The 25,976-nt window shown below is 40.9% G+C and overlaps 1 protein-coding gene across 1 annotated transcript in view; it reads left to right on the forward strand.

Moving 5' to 3' along the window:
- Positions 1 to 25,976, forward strand: part of DGKQ (diacylglycerol kinase theta) — a 220,117-nt gene that overhangs the window by 58,594 nt on the left and 135,547 nt on the right. The window contains exons 3-4 of the mRNA XM_075825529.1: positions 14,016 to 14,118; positions 18,639 to 18,724. Coding sequence (XP_075681644.1) covers positions 14,016 to 14,118; positions 18,639 to 18,724 — 189 coding nt within the window. The remainder of the gene's footprint in view (positions 1 to 14,015; positions 14,119 to 18,638; positions 18,725 to 25,976) is intronic.

A 25,976-nucleotide genomic window follows, 5' to 3' on the forward strand; every position in this document is an offset into this window, starting at 1 on the left:
CCTATAGTATTCATTTTTATCTGCATCCTGAGGACGCACATACAAGTGAATGTGGCTGTCGTTAGGACCGGAGCCCCCTCCGGTTCTAGCGACGCCACTGCATCCGCCCGATGCCCATGACAGTGCGCGGGCTTTAAACTTTAGGGAGCGGGCGGACTGTGGAAGGTGTGCAGCCGAGCACCTTATAGGGAACACTGACTGGGACCCCTAGTGAGGAGAACGTAGACCGAAAGTCCCCTGAAGTGCTCCATGAGAATGGAGCATTGGTGAGCATGTTCAGCCAGAGCTCTATTGACGGAGACAGCGGTCCCGGAAGGCCCATAGAAATGAATTGAGTGCTAGCCGAGCATACTCCCAAACGCTCCATTCTCATGGAGCACTTCGGGGGACCTTCGGTCTCTGTTCTCCTCATCGCTGGGGGTCCCAGTGGCCGACACCCAGCAATCACACACATCCCCTATCAGATTCAATCCAATAAAAATGTTTGTTTTTGAAAATGGAAGGTCTTTATATTTTTGTGTTTTTTTTTTTTCTTATTGTCGGCAAAGTATCGTTTTGGTATCGAGAATCTCAATACTACACGAAGTATCGGTATCGAAGTCCAAATTCTGGTATCGTGACAACTCTAATAGCGATAAAAAAAGAAAGCAAAAACTAGCAACCCACTTGACAAGTTGTCCTAAAGAGATTTTCAAGCTACTGCATTCATTTCAATGGCCTGCGATTTTCAGTGTTTTTTTTTTTTGTTTTTTTTGTTGTAGTCAGCGATTAAACTTATAGGTGTAGCCCCAGTCTTAAAGGGTTATTCCCAACATGGATGTTAATTTTTATTTTTTTTCAGCAAAATGTTTATCCCATCCCAGCAATTCCCCCTACCTATATTTCTAATGGCTCTGTGCTACTTTTCCCATTTTTGTTTCCTGACATCTTCTGAAATATGGGTGTGTTGCTTCCCCTGCTCCCTTGCTCTCTCTTAACCAGCAAGTGGTGCTGTGATTATCTCACGGCGCTGCTTGCCTCTTCTTGCACAACCCTAATCGTGCTATGTAAAAATTAACACACTGCTTGTTCCAAAGTCCACAATAATTTATATTTGCATATAAAGATAATATTGTGGAGGAGCAAGCTCAGTGTGTGCTCACTGATAAGACCTCTGACGCGCTGTGCCAAGTGTAAAGGCAGGGAACGGTTTCGGGGCTACTCCGCATACCCTGAAACCGTCCCTGAGAACTAATGTTGCACAGAGAGCAGGAAGGCTTGGGAGGTAGTGCGCAGGTGCAACCTCCAAGAGAAGGGGAACTGCGCAAGCCTATGGCAAACACCGGTGGTGGTGGTTATCCATAGGCATGACCACTGCTAAGAAGTAGGTATGAGGTGGGGAGGATCGTATTTCTAGAAAACACTGCATTACAGAAAAAAGAGGGTATTTACAAATAATAATAAACTTACAATGGTGAACACTTGGGCATTAACCCCTTCTGGACTGAGCCTGTTTTGGCCTTCAGGACGAAGCCGATTTTTCAAATCTGACATGTCACTTTATGTGGTAATAACTCCGGAATGCTTTTACCTATCCAAGTGATTCTGAGATTGTTTTCTCGAGACATATTGTACTTTATGTTAGGGAAATAATTTGGTCGATAAATTCAATATTTATTTGTAAAAAAAAAACAGAGATTTAGAGAAAATTAGCAAAAATTAGCATTTTTCTAAATTTAAATGTATCTACTTGTAAAACAGATAGTAATACCACACAAAATACTTACTAGTTTATATTTCCCATATGTCTACTTAATGTTTACATCGTTTTTGGAACATTCTTTTATTTTTCTAGGACGTTACAAGGCTTAGAACTTTAGCAGCAAATTCTCATATTTTCAAGAAAATGTCAAAAACCTATTTTTTCAGGGACCAGTTCAGTTCTGAAGTGGCTTTGAGGGCCTTATATATTAGAAAGTCTCATAAATCACCCCATTTTGAAAACTGCACCCCTCAAAGTATTCAAAACAACATTCAGAAAGTGTTTTAACCCTTTAGGCGTTTCACAGGAATTAAAGCAAAGTAGAGTAGATATTTTGCCAACATTTATTTGTAATACATTTTTTTCTGGACCACAGAAGGTTTTACCCAAGAAATGCAACTCAATATTTATTGCCCAGATTCTGCAGTTTTTAGGAAATATCCCACATGTGGCCCTAGTGTGCTAATGGACTGAAACACCGGCCTCAGAAGCAAAGGAGCACCTAGTGGATTTTGGTGCCTCCTTTTTTTAGAATATATTTTAGGCACCATGTCATGTTTGAATAGTTCTTGTGGTACCAAAACGGTGGAAACCCCCCAAAGGTGACCCCAGTTTGGAAACTACACCCCTCTAGGAATTTATCTAGGGGCATTTTGAACCCACAGTTTTTTTGCTAAATTTATTTGAATTCGTATGTGAAGATGAAAATCTGCTTTTTTGTGTGAAAAAAACCGTAGAAATTGTAAATTTTTACAAGGAATAAAGTAGAAAAAACACCCCAACATATGTAAAGCAATTTCTTCCAATTTATAGCAATACCCCATATGTGGTAATAAACTGCTGTTTGGACCCACAGCAGGGCTCAGAAGAAAAGGAGCACATTTTGGATTTCTGATTTTGCTGGAATAGTTTCCAGTTCCGTGTCGCGTTTGCAATGCACTGGAGGGATGAAAACCGTGGAAACCCCCCAAAAGTGACCCCCATTTTGGAATCTACACCCCTCAAGGAATTTTTCTAGGGATAAAGTTAGCATTATGATCCCACAGTTGTTTTGCTGAATTCATTGGAATTAGTCTGTAAAGGTAAAAATCTACTTTTTTTTTTCTGTTTTTAATTTTTACAAGGAATAAAGGAGAAAAAGCAACCCAACATTTGTCAAACAATTTCTCCCGATTAAGTAAATACGCCATATGTGGTAATAAAGTGCTGTTTGGACCCACACCGGGGCTTAGAAGGGAAGGAGCGCTATTTGGCTTTTGGAGCTCAAATTTAGCTGGAATAGTTTTTGGGTGTCATGTCGAATTTGCAAAGCCGCCGAGCGACCAAAACAGTGGAAGCTTTTCCGCAGTGTTTTTTTCTGAGATTTTCGCCCCTGGCCACTGAGGACCACAGGCAAAAGAAAAGTTTTATCTGCCTCCTATTTATCTAATGGGAGGTCAGAGGCAGAACCACGGTAAGAAAGGACATGGCGCTTTTTTTTCCCCGCGAGCGACTAAAAGCTGCCCGGGGGGGAAAAAAAAACTCCTCTGCCTCCCATTGAAATCAATTGGAGGCGATTTCAGATTTTTTTGCCGCTAATTCCGACACGGTTTCCACCAAAAAACGCTTTGAACTTGGCCTTGAAAGAACCACCATGGGGATTGTACACGTACCAGTATTTTCCTGGCACCTCCACAACGGCACTCATAGGAGGATTCCCCGCCTCTCAAGGGACGGGAAACAACATGGACACCGGAATAAAAGGCCCCTCCCCCATACCTTATCCAGTGGTTTCCTGTCCCTCTGGGAAGCATGGACGTCCTGCCATTCTGGAAGAGCAGGAAAGAAAACCATCCGCCCAGTCTTGTCTCTGCCCGGCCCTCACGAATGTGAGGTCCGGAGGACTGGTGCAGTGAGCGGGGTGAAGTCAATGGGTGAAAATCACGCGCACCACACAGAAGCATTTCCGTGGGACAAACGTGATTCGCGCAACAGCAGTGAAAAGGATAAATGAAAACAGAAAAGCACCACGTGCCTTTCTGTTTACAAACATCCAAACGGAGTGTCATAATGATGGCGGCTGACCGAAAAGCACTCAGCCGCGCATCATACAGGGCTGACACACGGAGCTGTTAAGTGCCTTTTGCGTGCGCAATACGACGTGTTTTTTGCGTGCGCAAAACGCACACACTCGTGTGAATCCGGCTTTATAATAATTAACCCCATCATGTTTCTCAGTCATAATGGGTTAATGTGTAAGGTACATGATGGGGTTAATTACTATTAATGTGAGGCACATGGAGGTTAAATTCATCACACCTCGTGCCTCACAATAAGGCCTAATTCACACCAACGTGTCCGTTTTGCGCGCGCTTTAGTTCCATGTGTCATCAGTGTTCGGTGCGTGTCGGCGTTATTTTCGCGCGTATGTCACGCGGTTTTGACGTTTACAAAATGAAATGAAGGAGGTGGTTCACCCCCCCCCCCCCCCATAATTTCTTGAGCGACTGTTGCGCGAGTCACGCACAGCACAAGGATGTACGTCCGTGTGCGGTCCGTGATTTTCATGCACCCATTGACTTCAATGGGTGCGTGATGCGCAAAAAACGCTCAAGTATAGGACATGCAGAGTTGTGCAGGTTATTACGGCCGCACCAATACCTAATATGTGTATATTTTATATATTGAGACTTATTTTAATGTTTATTGTAAAAAACGTGTGTGTATTTTTTTAAATTTAATATTACTGTATGTTTTTACTTTATTTTTAAACTTTAACCGCCGCAGCCCTTTTTCAGATTTTAATTTTCGTTTTTTCTTCCCCACTTCCAAAAGCCATAACGTCTTTATTTTTCCGTCGATATAGTCTTATGAGGGCTTGATTTTTGCGGGACGAGTTGTAGTTTTTAGTAGCACCATTTATTTTGCCATATAATGTACTAGGAAACGGGGAAAAAAATATTTGTTCGGTAGAAAACGAAAAAAACAGCGGCGACTCCATGGTTTTTTGCGCGCTGTTTTTACGGAATTCACTGTGCAATTAAAACGACATGTTAACATTATTCTGTGGGTCAATACGATTACGCCGATACCAAATATATATAGTTTTTTCTATATTTTACTACTTTTACAAGTAAAAACCTAAGTGTAAAAAAGAAAATGTATTTTGTGTCGCCAAATTCCGAGAGCCATAACTTTTTTATTTTTCCGTCGATAAAGTGGTATGAGGGCTTTTGCGGGATAAGCTGTAGTTTTTAATGATACCATTTTGGTGTACATGCGATGTTTTGATCACTTTTTATTTCATTTTAATACATTGTAATACAGAAGTGTTGCAGTGTATGGTACCAGCGAATAAACTCTAGTCCCTAGGGGGAATAAAAAAGAGAGAAAAATAGAGTTCAATAAATATGGTACTAAATTTGTTTAAAAAATTACTAAAGTAATTTAAAAAATATTTGCATAGTTCGTATCGCTGCGTTTGTAAAAGTCTGAACTATTTTAATATAACATTATGTAGCCCGCATGGTAAATGGTGTAAAAATAACAAGGAAAACTCACCAGAATTGCTGTTTCTTTTTATTTTTATAACTTTTAAGTCCATGTACACCTGTTTGAATTAATAAAGCCATGTTTGAGGAGATTTTTTAACAAAAAATGTTTTTACTTTTTAAGCTATGGCTTCTTTGTATCCTGCATACATTGAATCTGTATACATACGTCAAAGCCGATTCCATCAGGTCCGCTGCATTGATGGCTCCGGTGAAAGTTGGTCCTGTGACACGCAAGATCCAGCTAATAACGATACTCACGGAATTGGCTGTCGGAAGTAAAAAAATATTTTAGCTAGTCAATTTAGAAGTTGTTTTAAACACCTAAAACATTGTTTTTTTTTTTTAAAGGTGTACATAGCCTTTAACTGCCCCCAAAAATGGAATAAAAAGTCACATGTATCCAAAGATGATACCAATAAAAACTACAGCTCAACCCACAAAAAAAAGCTCAACGAAAGTTATGGGTCTCAATTTTTTTTTTAACATAAAAAAAAATATTTACATTTGCTAACACCATAATTGTATTGACTCGCAGAATAAAGTTAACGTGTTTTTTTACCGAACGGTGAACACTGTAAAAATTATACCAAAAAAACCCATGGAGAAATCACTTTTTTTTTCCCCATTCTACCCCACAAAGATATTTTTTTACCAGTTTACGAGTACATTATACAATACATTAAATAGGTCTACTCAAAACTACAACTCGTCTCGGTAACAACAGTCCTTAAACGGCTATGTAGACGGAGAAGTAAAAAGTTATGGCTTTTGGAATGCGGGGAGTAAAAATGGCTGCCAAATGGTAATTGTGAGGAAACACATTCTCCCTTAGGGTATGTTCACACGGCCAAATTTCAGACGTATACGAGGCGTATTATGCCTCGTTTTACGTCTGAAAATAGGGCTGCAATACGTCGGCAAACATCTGCCCATTCATTTGAATGGGTTTGCCGACGTAGTGTGCAGACGACCTGTTATTTACGAGTCGTCGTTTGACAGCTGTCAAACGACGACCCGTAAATTTACTGCCTCGGCAAAGAAGTGCAGGGCACTTCTTTGCCACGTAATTTGAGCCGTTCTTCATTGAAATCAATGAAGCACGGCTCAAGGTTTACGAGCGTCTCAGACGCCTCGTAAATTACGAGGAGGAGCTTTTACGTGTGAAACGAGGCAGCTGTTAACAGTCTGTCTTTTCACACGTAACTGCCTCTCAGCGTGTGAACATACCCTTAGAAACGATGCCTCTATAATACAGCATGCAGTGCAACATTTTTTTTTCTCCGATGGATTTCATATGAATCCGTGAGAAAAAAACAAATGCCTGTGTCTCCATAGAAAAACGGAAGCAGTATGGGATCATAGCAATCTATAGGCAAAGCATTATAGTAATACAGCAGTGTTCAATGGCCCCAAGATAGAATATTTAATAATAATCTTTATTTATATAGTGCCAAAATATTACGCAGCACTTTACAATTTAGAGGGAACATGAAACAAACAATATCAGACATTACATAGTGACAAAGATCATTTACAATTCAAACCTGAGGAGTGAGGACCCTGCTCGCAAGAGCTTACAATCTATGAGGAAATAAGGGAGACAAAGTGTAACAGTGTTTGTTCTGTACAATAGTCCGGCCATTTTTATACACATGCGGTGGTAACATAAAGCTGCATGAGCCGGTCACCAGCCAGTATCCGTGTATGACGGACATGAAGAGAAGGAGTGTGAGGGAATCTTATCCTGATGACTAATGTAAAAGGAGGGACATGGAAAGGAGTCAGATTAGGGAATGTTATAGGCCTGTCTAAATAGATGTGTTTTCAGGGCACGTTTAAAAAAGTGGATATTGGGAATTAATCTGATTGTCTGGGGTAGCGCATTCCAGAGGACGGGTGCAGCACGAGAGAAATCTTGGAGACGGCAGTTTCTGGGTAGCTAAACGTTCAACAAACTTCTGACATGTCATAGGTGGGGGTTCGAGCACTGAGACCCCCACCAATCGCTAAAACTGAGTGACGGAAGCGCCCGTGTGCGCTGAACTGCTTAATTTTGGTTAGGCTTTTCTTGGAAAGCCGATGTATCGGTGTACGTGCTCAACAGAAAGTCTATGGGCCCATACACCGCTGCATCGGCTTTCCCAGAAAAGACCAACAGAAACAAAGCTGCTCACACGAGCGCTTCTGCTCCTTCGTATTAGCGATTGGTGGGGGTTCAAAACTTGTCACTATGACATGTCAGTAGTTTGTTGAACGTTTAGTTACTTAACTACATAAGGTGAATTCTGGAAATATCTGATGAGGTCAGGCGCTTGCAACACCTTTTATAATTAAAAGTAAAACAGTTCTTCAGTCCTTCGCATCCATCTGTGTAAATGATCACTAATGTTTGCTTATGTTCCTTTTGGAATGTAACAATGTTGGCAGACACAGATCTGTATTTGTCTACCTTATATAGTTAATTTCTAGCAACAGGTAGTCTTTCCCTTAAGGGGAAACTTGTTAGCACCTCACTTTGTTTAGCTAGAAATGCACATGTAATGTTTGTTTTGGATCTTGGCACAAAGCAGTTGAACAACCTGAACGTTGTCCAAGCCGCAGCTCCGCGTAAGCAGCCAAGGATTATTTACCATATATTAACCCCTTAAGGACACAGCCTGTTTTCGCCTAATGGACTAGGCCATTTTTTTCAAATCTGACATGTCAATTTACGCAGTAATAACTTTGGAATGCTTTTATTTTTTCAAGCGATTCTAAGATTTTCTCGTGACACATTGTACTTTAAGTTAGTGGTAAAATTTGGTCGATACATTGTGTTTATTTGTGGAAAAACACAAAAATTTTGAGAAAATTTGCAAAAATTATACTTTTTCTAAATTTAAATGTATCTGCTTGTAAAACAGATTGTAACACCACACAAAATAGATACTAGTTCACTTATCCCATAGATCTAGTTTGTTGCCATTCTTTTATTTTTCCAGGATTTTGCAAGACTTAGAACTTTAGCAGCAATTTCTCACATTCTCAAGAAATTTTCAAAAGCCTTTTTTTTTTTATGGACTAGTTCAGATTTGAAGTGGCTTTGAGGGCCCCATTTTAGAACTGCACCCCTCAAATTAGAACGTTTCTTAACCCTATAGGCGTTTCACAGGAATTTAAGTAAAAAGGTTTTTGAAGAATTTTTTTTTTCTGTAACCGTGAAGCTTTTACCAGAGAAACACAACTCAATAATTATATTATACTGATTCTGCAGTTTTTAGAAATATCCCACATGTAGCCCTAGTGTCCAAGTGGCCTGAAATACAGGCCTCAGAAGCTTCCTTTTTATTAGAATATATTTTGGGCACCATGTCAGGTTTGAAGAGGTCTTGTGGTCCAAGAACAGTGGAAACACCCCCAAAAAGACACTTATCCCGATTACGGCAATACCATATATACGTGGTAATAAATTGCTGTTTGAACGCATGGCAGGGCTCTGAAGGGAAGGAGCACCATTTTGGCTTTTGGAGCTCTAGTTTTACTGGAAAGGTTTTTGCAGCGTAGTGACCCACATATAGAGGATGCCTTGTCGTGGCAGGTGGGCTCACAAAATTTGATCAAAATGTGCGCTAAGAACCTCACCATTGTAAGTAGATTCAGCAGTAATTCATATTTATTTATTGATCGTTCTTCGGTGGCATTAGTGTTCGCAGTGTGCTGTCGCCATTTTCTTGTGTACTGTATTATTTTGCAGTCACAGGCGTACTTGCACATGTATACACGTTTTGTTTCACTTTGCTGGAATGTGCTGACCAAACTCTCGTCTCCAATTTTGGAAGCTACACCCCTCAGGGCATTCATCTAGGGGTGTAATGGGCATTTTGACTCCACAGGTGTTTCATAGATTTTATTAGAATTAGGCAGTGACAATAAAAATCCAATTTTTCCCAAAATATGTAGATTTAGCTCCCAATTTTTCCTTTTCAAAAGGAGTAATAGGAGAAAAAACACAATTTGTTTCTCAATATTTCCAGAGTATGGCAATACCTTATATGTGGTCGTAAACTGCTGTTTTGGCAAATTGCAGCATTCAGAATAAAAGGAGCGCCATTTGGCATTTGGAGCTCAGACTTTGCTGGATTGTTTTTTTGGCGCCATGTTCCATTTGCAAAACCCTGAGGTACCAGAGTACAGTGGAAGCCCCCAAGAAGCATTGGCCCATAATTGTTTTGCTATTTGACCTCCGAGCCCTGCAAACCCCCAAGTAGTGACCCCTATTTTGGAATCTTCACCCCTTAAGGCATTTTAAGGGGTGTAGTGAGCATTTGACTCCACCAGTGTTTTTTGTCATTAGAAATAAATGTGCAGCGCATGGTGCAAAGTGAAAACTGCAATTTTCCACTGATATGCCATTGTGGTGCACAATTCGTTGTGCCCAGTTTGTGCCACTAAAGACAAATACCTCATAAACTGTTAAGCAGGTTCTCCCGGGTATGGCGATGCCATATATGTGGACGTAAACTGCAGTCTGGGCACGCTGTAGGGTTCAGAATGGAGGGAGCGCCATTTGGCTTTTGGAGCGCGGATTTTGCTTGGTAGTAGTTCTGTTTGGGGTATTACTGGTATTTCACCTTATAATGTGAGGGCAACGTGAGCTGGGCAGAGTACATCAGGGTATAATAATGCATCAAATAAAAAAACATTCATAGATGTGTTTCCGGTGTCACACTGATTAATGATTCCCAATCTTAACCGCTTTTGGAACGCTCTGCACGTTTTTGTATTGCTAATAACTTTTTTTATTTTTTCTCCAACGTTCTGTGATGGCATATTTGTTGCTGGACAATCTGTCGTTTTGGTATCCGTTTTGGGGTACACGTGATTTTTTTTGGATCACTTTTTATAAACATCTTTTTGGAAAGCAAGGTGACCAAAAACCAGCAATTTTATTATTCAAGTTTTTTATATATTTTTTTTAGTGTTCATCGTGGGCGGTAAATTAAGTTTTTACTTTATTCTGCGGGTCGATACGATTACGGTGATACTATATGTATATCGGTTTTTGTTTTTTTAATTTTCTATTTTGTGTCCCCATTTTTATGAGCCATATTTTTTATTTTTTTTCAGTAAAAAAAAAAGCTGTGTAAGGCCTCATGCACACGACCGTAAAAACTCCCGTTATTACGGGTCGTAATTATGACCCATAATAACAGGCTCATAGACTTCTATTGGCCACGGGTACCTTCCCGTTTTCTTACGGGAAGGTGCCCGTGCCGTTGAAAAAGATAGAACATGTCCTATTTCAGGCCAAAATAACGGCACGGACAGCCCATAGAAGTCTATGGAGCTCCCGTAATGACGGGTGACTACATTTGTGCACCCGTCATTATGGCAGCGTTGCTAGGCGACGTCAGTAAATAGTCACTGTCCAGGGTGCTGAAAGAGTTAACTGATCGGCTGTAACTATTTCAGCACCCTGGATAGTGAATTCCGATCAGAATATAGAGCAACCTGTAAAAAATAAAAATAAAAGACGTTCATACTTACCGAGAACTTCCTGCTTCCTCCAGTCTGGTCTCCCGGCCGTTGCCTAGGTGACGCGTCCCTCTCGACATCCGGCCCGACATCCCTGGATGACGTTTCTGCCCATGTGACCGCTGCAGCCAATCACAGGTCAATCACAGGCTGCAGCGGTCACATGGACTGCCGCGTCATCCAGGGAGGTCGGGCTGGATGTGAAGAGAGGGACGCGTCACCAAGGCAACGGCCGGGTAAGTATGAATTTCTTAAACTTTTATTACAGAAAGGGCTGTCCCTTCTCTCTATCCTGCACTGATAGAGAGAAGGGCTGCCGATTAGTGCAGTGCTATTTTGCAGCCAAAAACATGCCCGTAAATACGGGTGACACCGGTCCCATATTTACGGGCACGGGTCCGTAAATACTGGTGCAGAATGGGTCCAATACGTGTGACACCGGACCCGTATTTACGCCAGTATTTACGGGTGGGAAAAAATACGGTCGTGTGCATGAGGCCTAACAGTTTCTTTTTTGCAGGACAGGTTTTAGCTTTTATTGGTACTATTTTGGGGTACATGCGAGTTTTTGATCATTTAAAAAAAAAAAATGTATTCCATCTTTTGGGAGGGGTGGTGACCAATAAATAGCGAGTCTGGCATTTTTTTAATTAGATTTCTCTGCGGCGTTCACCGTGCGGTAAAAATAACATTATCGTTTGGGTCGTTACGGAGGCAGTGATACCAAATATGTGTACGTGAACATTTTCATGTTTTTCCCTTTAATATAAGACTTCTTATAGGAAAACATGCAGTGTTTGTTTTTATTAACTTGAAACCTTTTTTTACACTTTTATTCTTTTTTTTCACTTTATTTTTTTGTCCTACTAGGGGACTTGAAGGTCTGCATCTCTGTTCTTTACTCTAATACATTGCACTACCCACATAGTGCAATGCATTAGAGCTGTCAGTTATTCACTGACAGCAAGCCTATCAGGTCCCGCCTCCGGGCAGGGCCTAATGGACTTCCGTAAGTGGCAGACCAGGAGGCCATTGTTAGGCCTCCGAATACCATAACAATGATAGGCATCCCCGCAATCACATCGCGGTGATGCCGATCGCTATAAACCATTAAGATGCTGCGATCGCTTTTGATCGCGGCATCTAAGTGGTCAAAGGCAGGGATCGGAGCTAGCTCCAGCAGCACACCGTACCTATACGTTGCATTAAGTACATAACGACAACCACGTTACTAGTAGGTTGGAAGTCGTTAAGGGGTTAAAGAAAACGCTAAACTTTTGAATAGGATTGCATATATTCTGCGATTAGTATACGGTATGGTGGCAAGTCCAAAAATTAATATATGCTTTAGAACTGGTATTCGTTGCATACACTATTTTGAGCCTGTTCACATCATTTCTGTTCATTTTCTTCCATTCAACCTTTCCATCAGAGAAACAGATGAACGGAATGCCGAACTGAATCTATTGCTTCCTTTTCAATTACCATTGATTTCAATGGTAATGCTTCCGTTTCCAGTTTGTTTCCGTTCCGTAAAGTTTTTTTTTTTTTTTCCACGGAAACCATAGCGTAGTAGACTACGCTGTTGTTTCCTTGGAGAAAAAAAAGACACTTTACAGAACAGAAACAAACGGAAGCATTACCATTGAAATCAATGGTAATTGAAAAGGAAGCAATAGATTAAATTCGGCATTCCGTTAATCTGTTTCTCTGATGGAAAGGTTGAACGGAACCAGAATACTGATGTGAACAGGCCCTAATGCCACCTACATTCAAAAAGGTTGCCCAGGATATGAAAATGTTTTTTTCTAACAGCAAGAAATGTATAAATAAAAAAACAAAACACCAACAACAATACTCACCTGTTAACCCCTTCCCCCTGCTGGCATTCTGGGCCCTAATGTCCAAGCCATTTTTTAGATTTTTCCATTGTCACATTCGAAGAGCTGTAACTTTTTTATTTTTGCGTCGGCATAGCTGTATAAGGTCTTGTTTTTTGCGGGACGACTTGCAGTTTTTATTGGTACCATTTGAGAGTAGATGCGACTTTTTGATCACTTTCTATCACATTTTTTTTAAGTCAGGATTAACAGAAAACAGCAATTTTTCCATTGTTTTTTATTTTATTTTTTACGGCGTTCACAGTGCGGGTTAAATAATGTAACAGCTTTATAGTCTGGGTCGTTACGGACGCGGCGATACCAAATATGTGTAACTTTTTTGCTTTATTGTAGTTTTTTTTAATAGTAAAGCATTTTGTAAGGGGAAAAGCTGGGTTTTTCATTTTTTTTTTTTCACTTTTTTTTTTAATTAACTTTATTAAACTTTTTTTACTTTTTTACTAGTCCCACTAGGGGACTTCACTATCATCCGATCGCTATTATAATACACTGCAATACTTTTGTATTGCAGTGTATTACTGCCTGTCCGTTTAAAACGGACAGGCATCTGCTAGGTCATGCCTGCGGCATGATCTAGCAGGCATTCGCTGCAGGCAGACCTGGGGGTCTTTATTAGACCCCCGGCTGCCATAGAAGACACTGACACTCGGCGATTTTATCGCCGGGTGTCGGTGAGATGAGAGGGAGCTCCCTCCCTCTCTCCAAAACCACTCAGATGCGGTGCTCGCTATTGTGCACCGCATCTGAGGGGTTAAACAGGTGAGATCGATACTAATATCGATCTCACCCGGCAGAGCAGGGACGCTCCCAGCCCTCAGCTGCTTCTGGCAGCTGAGAGCAGGGAGATTTCACGGCTCCCTGCTCTGTTTACTTTATTCTAATGCAGCGACGTAGTTTGGCGGCGCTCTAGAATAAAGCCCACTAATGACCGCCGTAAAAAGACGTATCGGCGGTCATTAAGGGGTTAAATCCGGTGGTTCCCACTGGTCATTGTTTACGCCCCTGCAGTAATGACGCACCGTACATGCACGTGACCTCTGCAGCCAATCACTGTCCCCACCGGTGATGCTAGTGGAGGCCAGTGATTGGCTGCATCGGTCACGTGCTTGAATAGCACGTCATCACTGCAGTACAAAATCCTGCAGGGGCCTCCGGATCAGTGGGGGATTGAACAGGTAAATATTGTTTTTTATTATTTTATTTTTTATTTTATCCACTTTTCTGCTCTTAGCAATTTTTTTCTTTTAAATCTGAGACAACTGCATACCTTCACTATGTCATTATAATGCTGGTCAGTGAAAAAATCTGTAATCTTTCTTTTCCCAGGTTCCAGTTTCACATTGTTTCCGACCTCCAGGACATTACAAAAAGAAGTTCTGCACAGTTTGTCGAAAACTTCTAGAAGACAGTTTGGCTTTAAGATGCGAAGGTATATCTCTTCACATTATTGAGAAATTATTTCTAAAAGGCATATATTGGGTAAAACTCAAAAACAATTTTTTTTATAATGCGAAACTTTAAGAACCTACTGTAAATTGTTCCTGCACCATGATGTGATACAGACCCTGCCTTCCCCTCCTGCCATTTCTGCAGCATGTTACAACAGCTGAAGCTTCTTGCTGACTGTTGTAGCATTATACAGGCATCTGCTCACAGCTGGCAGTCGAGAGGGGCAAGAGAAGCGCGCGCGTGTCTGCGTGAAATCAATGGGAAGCTGTTTGCAGACATATTTCAAGTTTGTTTTGGACCTTAATAAGAGTTTCACGACCCGAAGTATGCCTAAATATAAGCTGAACATCATTTAAATAGCAAATTCTACAAATGAAAGTAGGCTAAAATTCCCCCACAGAGATGTAATGTAGAAGACTTATCGCAAGTTGTCGTAAATGTATGAGAGCAGTTGTTACTGCCAAGGGTGGCACAACCAGTTGTTAGGTTTAGGTGGTCATTTACTTTTTCACATGAGTGATATAGGTTTTGAATAAACCTTAATCCTCCGTAAATAGAATGATAATTCAAAAGCTGCATTTTGCATTCACTTGTGTTGTCTTCATCTTTTATTGAAATTAGTTGGAAGTTTTCAAACATATAAACGTGACAAATTCGCAAAAACAGAAGAAATAGAGTGAGGGGCAAATACTGCACAATATATAGAATTTTCTCCTTCTTGGCTAAATAGAATCCTCAAAAATGCTAGTAGGAGTAGTTTCCCCTGCAGAAAATATATATATGTACATGTATGTATGTATGTAAATATATAAGGCCGCTTTAGTTGTGTGTACTTTATATATTGGTATTATTTGTTTGTACGGTATATCGTGGTTATATTTGTGTACATATTGTTACCATATACTGTACACGCAAATATCACCATATACATTGTTTATATGTAGAGTATATGATGGTATTAGGGCCTGTTCATATCACCGTTGCCCTTCTGTTGAGGGGTTCCATCGGAGGTTCCGTTGGGTTAACCCCTCAATGGAAAGGCAAACGGAAACCTTAGCTTCCGTTTCCCTCACCATTGAACTCAATGGTGACGGAAACCTAGCTAATGGTTTCCGTCTGTCACCGTTGTGACAGGGTTCTGTTGTTTTGGACGGAATCAATAGCGCAGTCGACTGGGGGAAAATGAGAAGGGGGTTGCCCTTTGGATCGCGCCACATGGAATCCCTGTGACGTGGTCGAGGGACATATCGAATATGGGCAGACCGCTCAGGGTCCATTGAAGGACCCTAGGGCTGTCTGACCATATTTCCTGTTGTTAGGGCATACTTAGTACACAGGCAGTTGTTACGACATATCCGTACACAGGCTAATTTACTGGCATATATATATATATATATATATATATATATATATATATATATATGCCAGTACATTAAAGTTTAAAAATAAAACCGTAATACACACACATTTTTTACAATAAACATTAAAATAAGTCTAATGCCAAAACAGGCTGTGTCCTTAACCCCTAGGCGCATCAGTATGCAACTGTACGTCCATGTGGCCAGTGTCTTAAGGCACGGGGACGTACAGTTACTGCGTGGTTCCCGGTGCACACTGTCGGCGACAGCTGTCACTCCACTAGTTGCCGATCAGCGGCTCATCGCCGCTGATTTCGGCAATTAACCCATTACATGCGGGGCTCGATTGCGATCTCCGCATGTACAGGGTTTGTAGCACATCAGCAGCCCCCATGCAATTGTGGGGGCTGCTGATGCTTGTGATGGCACCCGGGGGCCAGACAATGGCCCCCTGGTCTGCCATGTATGCAAGCCTTTGAGGATCAGCCTCTGGCTGGTCCTCGTAGACTAACTGTCAGATTGACTGTGACGTCACACTGACAGTTGGAATACGTTACACTACGTAGGTAGTATAATGTATTCTAGCAGCGATCAGAGCTGCAGGTAAAAAAAGAAAGTGTAAAAAGTAAAGAAAAAAGAAAAAAAAGTTAATAAAAATGTTTTACAAAAGTGTAAAAATAAAAGATTTTTTTTTCCTATAATAAGTCTCTTATTATAGGAAAAAAATGAAACCGTTAAAAAACCGTACACATATTTGGTATCACCGCGTTCGTAACGACCCAATCTATAACACTATAATGTTGTTTTTACCGCACGGTGAATGCCGCAAAACAACAAACTAAAAACAATGCCAGAATTACTATTTTTTGGTCACCACCCCTCCCAAAATATAGAATAAAAAGTGATCAAAAAGTCGCATGTATCCGGAAATAGTACCAATAAAAACTACAACCCGTTCCGGAAAAAACAAGCCCTTACACCGCTTTTTTGGCTGAAAAATAAAAAACTTACGTCTCTCAGAATATGGTGACACAGAAAATAAATTATTTGATAAAGAAGTGATTTTATTGTGCAAACGCTGCAAAACATAAAAAAACTATATACATATGGTATCGCCGTAATCGGACCGACCCACAGAATAAAGTAAAATTGTCATTTATAGCGCATTATGAACGCCGTAAGAAATAAAGGATTTAATACGCCAAAATCACTGTTTTTGGCCACCAAAGCTCTAAATAAAATGTAATAAAAAGTGATCAAGAATTTGCATCTACCAAAAAATGGTACCAATAAAAACTACAGCTCGTCCTGCCAAAAATAAGCCCTCACACCGCTCAATTCATGGAAAAATAAAAAAGCTATGGCGTTTGGAAGGCGGGGAGTGAAAAACTAAAATGTAAAAGCAAAAAAGGATCAGTCCTGCAAAGGTTAATTAATTTCTATTAAAAAAAAAAAATTACCACCACATGTGGGGTATTGCCCTACTCGGGAGAGATTGCGTTACAAATTTAGGGTGACTTTTTCTCCTTTATCCCTTGTGAAAATGAAAAAATTCAACATTTTAGTGGACAAAAATGTTTAGATTCATTTTCACGGCCTAATTCTACTAAATTCTGCAAAAGACCTGTGTGGTATAAATGCTTACTATACCCCTTGAAAAATTCCTTGAGGGGTCTAGTTTTCAAAATTGGGGTCACTTTTGGGGTGTTTCCACTATTTTGTTCCCTCCAGGGGGTTGCAATCACGACATGGCACTAAAAACCAATCCAGCAAAATCTGTGCACCAAAATCCAAATGGCGCTCCCTCCATTCTGAGCGCTGCCGTGGGTCCAAACAGCAGTTTATTACCACATATGGGGTATTTCCGTAATCGGGAGAAGATGCTTTACAAATGTTGGGGTGAATTTTCTTCTTTATTCCTTGTAAATATAAAAAATGTCTGTTATTTCAGAAAAAAAGTTGATTTTCATTTTCACAGACTAACTCCAATAAATATAGCAAAATACCTGTGGGGTCAAAGTGCTAACTATACCCCTAGATAAATTCCTTGAGGGGTGTGGTTTCCAAAATGGGGTCACTTTTGGGGGGTTTCCACTGTTTTGGCACCACAAGACCTCTTCAAACTCTACATGGTGCCTAAAATATATTCTAAAACTAAGCAGGCCCCAAAATCCACTAGGTCCTCCTTTGCTTCTGAGGCCGGTGCTTCAGTCCATTACCGCACTAGGGCCACATGTGGGATATTCCTAAAAACTGCAGAATCTGGGCAATAAATATTGAGTTGTATTTCTCTGGTAAAACCTTCTGTGGTACACAATTTGTTTTATTATAAATGAATTTCGACAAAACAAAGAGAAATTTGTACATTTCCCCTCTACTTTGCTTTATTTCCTGTGAAACGCCTAAAGGGTTAAAATACTTTCTGAATGCTGTTTTGAATACTTTGAGGGGTGCAGTTTTTAAAATGGGGTGATTTATTGGGGGTTTCTAATATATAAGGCCCTCAAAGCCACTTCAGAACTGAACTGGACCCTGTAAAAATAGCCTTTTGAAATTTTCTTGAAAATGTGAGAAATTGCTGCTAAAGTTCTAAGCTTTGTAATGTCCTAGAAAAATAAAAAGGCCTGGACACCTTGCGGTCATTGAGAGAACAATGAATTCAAAGGTGTATCAAAACATTTTACAGGAAATTCAAAGGTTCACTTACCTTTTCTCCCTGCACTGTGGATGTTCACCTCAATAAAAGACAGATAATTGCCCTGTGTAGACAAGGTAACGATCATCAGATTAACGAGAAACTGCTCGATCATCAGCTGGTTGTATGGTTTTAAAAAAGTAAAATATTATCGTTGTCGGCAGCACATCTCCCTGTGTAAACAGTGAGACGCGCTGCCAACATGATAATGTATGGCGACGAGCGATCCGAGTAACGACCGCTCGTCCCCATCCATAGCTCCGTGTGACAGGAGCAAACGAGCGCCGATCAACGATGTCCCGTTGATCGGTGCTCGCTGCATCGGCAGAATATCGGCCGGTGTAAAGGCCCTTAAGTCACTAGCGGTGTGTCTTACTGAGTTATACTGTTAGTATTTGTAGTTGATTTCCCTTTTTATCGTGCAATAACTGTTATAATTTTTTCTAGTTTGTGAACTCCACGTGCACACAGACTGCATCCTGTTTACTTGCAGTGACTGTCGGCAGTGTCACCACGATGGGCAACATGACCATGTAAGTTCACTAATCTGCTTCTTTATGCACATGTGGTTTGAGCTGCTGCTGCTGCAATATTTTCCTGTTGTAGATTTTGGTTTGAAGCATATTACTGTTACTTGTGATCATTATTTTAATAATGTTGCTTTTATTACTGTTATCTTGTCTTTCAATATGCACTGGTACACAAAAGGTAACCAGATCTGCTTAGATTATGTTTGAGAAGCGTGCTCCCAAACGTATTAACCAGACTTTTAGGCCTATAATATTACATACATATGCCATTGACTCACATTGTAAAAAACAATTTTACTGTCTAATCTACTTTTTATTTTTGCTGAAATCCCTTGTATTGAAAACTATAGCCAACTGCTTTTCAATGCAGTTAAGAAAAAAGTGTGCCGATATATGCTGGCTAAAGGACATACTTTTTGCATACGTTTGGCTAATGAAGTCTATAGGTGCATTGGTGTATACATTGCAACTGCTCCTGAAGTATACATGAAACGAACATGACGTACGTGATGTGAACAAAAACTAAAAGGGCTCAGGCCTAAAAATTCCAAATGATATATTTTCTTTGACTAATTAAAAATCAACATATTTATGTGTAAAACAAAAAGAGCGATCACACTGGACAGCAGACTGATTAGCGGCAGTGTTTATATTAGTCTGTGGACTGATGGCAGCGTTTTCAATGGACTGGACTGACGGCAGCATTTTTAATAAACGGTGTACTGACTGACAGCGGTTTTACAGTAGACTGTGGACTTACAGACCACAACACTACATTAGACCAATTGACTTACCAGTGTGTGTTTACAGAAAATGGTGTTCTCTACGTTGTGGCCACCTGTAGCTGCCACTAGAGGGACCGTACAAGCTAACTGTTATACATTGAATTCCATAACACAGTATGCAGTAAGCGCCGAAGCTCCCTCTAGGGGCTACCAAAGGCAACGAGCATGTTATATTCTAAATCTACGTCTAAGCGGCAGAGTTTCAGGCTAAAAAATTTTTTTTCTTTGGCTCCTGTCTACGTTTTAAAAAACCAAGTCATATTTTTTAGTCACATTTGTGACCGTTTTAGTCACTTTCAGGAGTCCCCGACAGCATAGTATCAATTTTGTAGTGTCCCATAAATACTGGCAGGATGTACCATGCTCTGGGCACATTATAGGACTTAATGTGTGCATATACAGTATGCATTGTTAGAACTGGTATAACTTTTTATTATAGGTTAATTAGGTAAACTGTGTTTTGTCTTTAGATCAGTCTCTTACTGCCCCTTCCCCCATTATTTGGAGGATGTTGTATAATTGTACTTTTAGAGCACTTTATTTTTGATGTGTCTTTTTGTCTATGGATATTAATAAGCATTGTATAAGCTTTTTCTCTATGTATTCTGGTGTGTATTCATGTAATGGTCCATCCATGTCATCCGTTTGTATGACTGTCTTTTAAGGCTTGGATATTTTTGGAGAACATTGTGCCAGCAACCAAACAGTCATGTGGTCTAGGTGTCTTATGTATTAGTTCTATTAATGTCAAAGACTAATGCAGTCTCCCGGAAGTGATGGCGTACAGCCCCCTTGCCCAGAGACTAGGGAATGACACGAAAGATGCATACACGGTCTAATCTGTGTGTATATTTTATAGCGTTGCTATCCTGATTTATCTATAGAAGTCCAGTGTCATCTGTATTCACTACCTGACTTCTGCTGAACCTGTCCAAATCTACACAGCAAAGATGACAAATGTGATTTGAAAATGCAAGTAGGAAGCCACATTTGTTTATTTAGGCTTAATTCCCAGAGTGCCTGCCCTAAATAAACCATAGGTATTTGTCTTCATAGTCCAGCTGTTTAAATCAACCGTGATATGAAGGTAGGGCCACACGGTGCGGTCACGGTGCGTTTATGTTGCGTTTTTTTTTTTACTTAAACAGTTAGTATATAAATGATTACAAATTGTTCTAATTTTTTTTATTTTTTTTCACAAGTCAGGAAATATTATAAATTAGATTCTAATTTATAACATTACCATGCGCTGGTCACTAGAGGGAGCAATTCCCAAAATTGCCTCATTGGCATGTGGTAAAGCAACCTCATTGCTTTATGTTGCAAAATTGGAGAAGACACACTCGCTCTAGTGTGCTCAAACAATCCCCCCTCCTTTATCCTGGCTAGTGCCAGGAGAAAGGAGGGGGTTGAATGTTCAAACCTCCTACACTGTGTGCCGCCATTTTTTGAGCGAATGCACAGTGTAGGAGGATTAGATACAGTGGTAATCACACAGTATAACACGAACATACACATCACATGCACAAACATAACTTACCTGCCGCTGCTCCCTCTGCTCCGAGTCCTTGCTTCTGAACATATGGACGGAAGCCGCGACCGGAAGTAGTCATCTTGCTGTCCGGCCGTGGCTTTCGGTCCACATGAAAATGGCGCCGGATGTCGCTCTGCCGAAGACCTTCCTTTTGGACTGTGTGGGAGCGGCGCATGCGCCGTTCCCACACAGACAGCGTACACTATAGTGAATGGAACGGCTCTCGTCCGCATTCTCTATGGGGATGTATGTGCCGTATTCCATCTCTGTATGTGTCGTTAATCGACACGTACAGAGATGAAAAAAAAATGGCAGCCCCCGTAGAGAAGTAAAAGAAAGAAAAAAGTACAACACAAAAACATAAATAAATAAAATTTATTTGACATAATAAAAGCAATAACATATAAAAAAGAATTTTTTCGTGACACTTTCCCTTTAAACTGCAGCAAGTCATTTTTCAATAGAAGTCAATGGTGAAATGTTTGTCATGGACAGACTGCTGCTATTATATTACAATGTGTTTTTTGTGCGGTTAACTTCATCTTCATAATGTCCGACCACATGCAGTTAATGACCGCGCTGCCAAAGTTGTTGCTGAACTGCTTGTGTTTTTGCTAACAGTTCTGCAATGCATGAACTATATACAGGAAGCACCTAACAAACTTCAACACGGGTGAAAACTACGTCCATCCATTATTTCCTTTAAGAAACGCAACAGAACTGCAGCATTACAAAGACAAAAAACGAATGCGGTTGACCGCATGCGGTTTTCAAATGCAACAAAACCACAACAGCGACGCACCGTGTGGCCTTACCCTGACTGTCATTTCAATTACATAATTGACTCAGGTATTCATGCCTACAAATACTAAGGCTGAGTTCACATGGGACGGATATGCTGCATAAGCACGCAGCGTATCCGTCCTGGGCGCCGCAGGGAAATCCGGGCAAAAAACCGCACCAAACTGGTGCAGTTTTTCGCCCTGAAACGTCTGCTGCGTAAAACTGCACCATTTGGCCTACTGGGGATTTTCTAGTGCGAAGTCATGTATGCAGAAGCCCCTGAGGTACCAGTAAAGTTGAAACCCGCTAGAAGTAACCCCGTTTTAAAAACTACACCCTTAAGGCATTCATCTAGAGGTGTAGTGAGCATTTTGACTGGAGACATACACCCCATAAACTGTAATGTGGGTTCTCCCGGGTATGGCAATACCCTACATGTGGCTGTTATCAGCTGCCTGGGCACACAGCAGGACCCAGAGGGGAAAGACGAGGGGGGATAAGCTGTGCGGAGTGCATCAGGGTAAGTAAAATTGGGGTAAATTATAAACCAAGGGATGTATGATAAATGTTAAAACACTCTTTCATACAGAGCTCTGGTTATTCGGGACACATGTCACATTGATATATTGTGTCATCCCTTATAGCAGACTTTGCACCTCTTTTGACTTTTTCCCTTCTTGCCAGTTTGGGGAACTTCTCCTGGAAAGTGTTGCCGCCCTGGTACGATGCGTGTGGCCCTGCTTCCAGAAGTACTGGGTGCCCCCCCTTCTTGGTCCCTAAAGATTAGGTTCTTGATAATCACCTCTTGAAATTCCAGGAAAGTTCCCCTCTGGCCTGCACATCGATGTAGCACGTACGCATTGTACAATGCCATCTGTATGAGGTGCACGGCCAGCTTCTTATACCACACCGCATAGCGCTGTAGGGCTTCAGGGCTTGATCTGACAAGTCCATCCCTCCCATGTACCTATTGTAGTCCAGGATGCAGTCTGGTTTGGGGGTGGCCTTTCCTTCATATATCCTAAATCTGTAGGTATACCCTGATGCACTCTCGCACAGCTTAGACATCTTCACGCCATACCTTGCCCTCTTACCCGGCAGGTACTCGCGGAATTGAACCCTCCCTCTAAAATGTACCAGGGACTCATCAATAGAAATACACTTCTCGGGGGTGTATGCTTGGGAAAACCGGGCACTGGAACGGTCTAATAGGGGTCTCCGTTTATACAAACGGTCAAAACTGGGGTCATCTCGGGGTGGGCACGGCTCATTATCCGTATAATGTAAGAAGCGAAGTATTGCCTCATTTATTTATTTTCTTAGGTTACAGTTCAGGTCTGAAGTTGATTTGAGGGGCCCATATATTAGAAACCCCTATCAAACACCCCATTTTAGAAACTAGACCCCTCAAAGTATTCACAACAGCATTTAGAAAGTTTATGATCCCTTTAAGTGTTTCACAGGAATGTAGAGCAAAGTAGAGGTGAAATTTACATCTTTTTTTTGTCAGAAAATCCTCTTTATACCATTTTTTTTTTATAACACAAAAGGATTTATCAGAGAAACGCAACTTAATACTTATTGCCCAGATTCTGCAGTTTTAAGAAATATCCCACATGTGGCCCTAGTGCGGTAATGGACTGAAGGAGCGGCGTCAGAAGCAAAGGAGCACCTAGTGGATTTTGAGGCCTCTTTTTTATTAGGCACCATGTCCGGTTTGAAAAGCATTGGAAACCCCCCAAAAGTGACCCCAATTTGGAAACTAGACCCCTTGAGGAATTCATTGTAGTTTTCATGGGGTGCATGCAGCTTTTTGATCAGTTTTTATTCTATCTTTAGGTGGCGTGGTGACTAAAAAACAGCAATTCTACTATTGTTTTTTTATTCTATTTTTTTTACAGCGTTCACCGTGCGCTATAAATGACATATTCACTTTATTCTGCGGGGCGATACAATTACGGCGATACCATATGTTTATAGTTTTTTTATGTCTTATGGCGTTTGCACAATAAAATACGTTTTGTAAAAAAATCATTCACTTTTTGTATTACCTTATTCTAAGAGCCAGAGCTTTTTTATTTTTCAATCAATAAAGCCGTGCGAGGACTTATTTTTTGCGTAACGAACTGTAGTTTCGATCAGTACCATTTTTAGGTACATGCGACTTTTTGATCTCTTTTTATTCCATTTTTTGGGAGGTGAAGTGACCAAACAATTGTGGTACGGTTTATTATTATTTTCTTTTACGGCGTTCACCGTGCGGGATAAACAACGAAATAATTTTGTAGCGGACGCGGCGATACCAATTATGTATAGTTTATTTGTTTGTTTATATATTTTTATTAATAATAAATGACTGATAAGGTAAAAAGGGGGATTTTTACTTTTAATACTTTTATTTTCTTATTTTTATGCCTTTTTTTTTTTTTACTTTTTTTTTTTTACTTTTTTTTTTACTTTTTTTTTTAACTTTATTACTTTGTCCCACTAGGGGACTTGAGGGCAGGAGGCCCTGATCGCTATTCTAATACACTGCACTACATGCGTAGTGCAGTGTATTAGAACTGTCAGCTACTCACTGACAGCAAGCATAGTGGGTCCTGACTTTGTCAGGACCCACTAGGTTTCCGTCTATGGCATAGCCGGACGCCATTGTTTGGTGTCCGGTTGCCATAGTCACCATCACCGGCCGCTATCGTGTAGCAGGCCGGCGATGGCAGCTTAACCCCTAAAAAGCCGCGATCTCTATAGAACGCGGCTTTTAAGGGGTTAATCAGCGGGGACACCGTGATCGTTCCCCGCTGTAGGAGCTATGACAGTTGCTGTACGAGACAGCAGCTGTCACAGCTCCTGTATGTGTCGGGAGGACGGCCGAAACGGCCGTTACTCCCGAGACGTACTATTAGGTTATGGAGCGCGAACGATACAGCTACCATGACCTAATAGTACGTCCAGGAGCCGGAAGGGGTTAATAAAGTGATTAAAAAGAATTGGGCCTCTCACCGATCCTTGTGGTACCCCGCTGCTGACTTTTGCCAATTTTGAGGAAGTATAATTTATAGCGATTGTGCCTTAACCAAGTCTTTACCAACATGCCTAAATTGTCCCTTCAGTACAAAGCTGTTGTGGGGTACAGTGTCAAATGCTTTGCAAAATCCAGATATATCACATTATTCACATGACCAACATCCAAATTTGCACTTACCTCCTCATAGAAACTGAGCTTGTTGGTTAGGCATGAAATGTTTTTAATGAATCCTTGCTGGTCGAATACCTTTTAAAATATTTTATATACCACAAATGTTAAACTTGATGGATGGTAGTTACTTGGTTACACCGTCCTCCAATCCTGTGGCACTGATCCTGCTAAAAGCAAGCTTAAAGAGGCTCTGTCACCAGATTTTGCAACCCCTATCTGCTATTGCAGCAGATAGGCGCTGCAATGTAGATTACAGTAACGTTTTTATTTTTAAAAAACGAGCATTTTTGGCCAAGTTATAACCATTTTCGTATTTATGCAAATGAGGCTTGCAAAAGTACAACTGGGCGTGTTGAAAAGTAAAAGTACAACTGGGCGTGTATTATGTGTGTACATCGGGGCGTGTTTACTACTTTTACTAGCTGGGCGTTGTGTATAGAAGTATCATCCACTTCTCTTCACAACGCCCAGCTTCTGGCAGTGCAGACACAGCCGTGTTCTCCAGAGATCACGCTGTGACGTCACTCACAGGTCCTGCATCATGTCGGCACCAGAGGCTACAGATGATTCTGCAGCAGCATCTACGCTTGCAGGTAAGTCGATGTAGCTACTTACCTGCAAATGCTGATGCTGCTGCAGAATCAACTGTAGCCTCTGGTGCCGACACGATGCAGGACCTGTGAGTGACGTCACAGATCTGCACTGCCAGAAGCTGGGCGTTCTGAAGAGAAGTGGATGATACTTCTCATCAGAAAGCCCAGCTAGTAAAAGTAGTAAACACGCCCCGATGTACGCACATAATACACGCCCAGTTGTACTTTTACTTTTCAACACGCCCAGTTGTACTTTTGCAAGCCTCATTTGCATAAATACGAAAATGGTCATAACTTGGCCAAAAATGCTCGTTTTTTAAAAATAAAAACGTTACTGTAATCTACATTGCAGCGCCGATCT

This window comes from Rhinoderma darwinii, chromosome 1 (genome assembly GCF_050947455.1).
Source record: "Rhinoderma darwinii isolate aRhiDar2 chromosome 1, aRhiDar2.hap1, whole genome shotgun sequence".
Taxonomy (NCBI): Eukaryota; Metazoa; Chordata; class Amphibia; order Anura; family Rhinodermatidae; genus Rhinoderma; species Rhinoderma darwinii.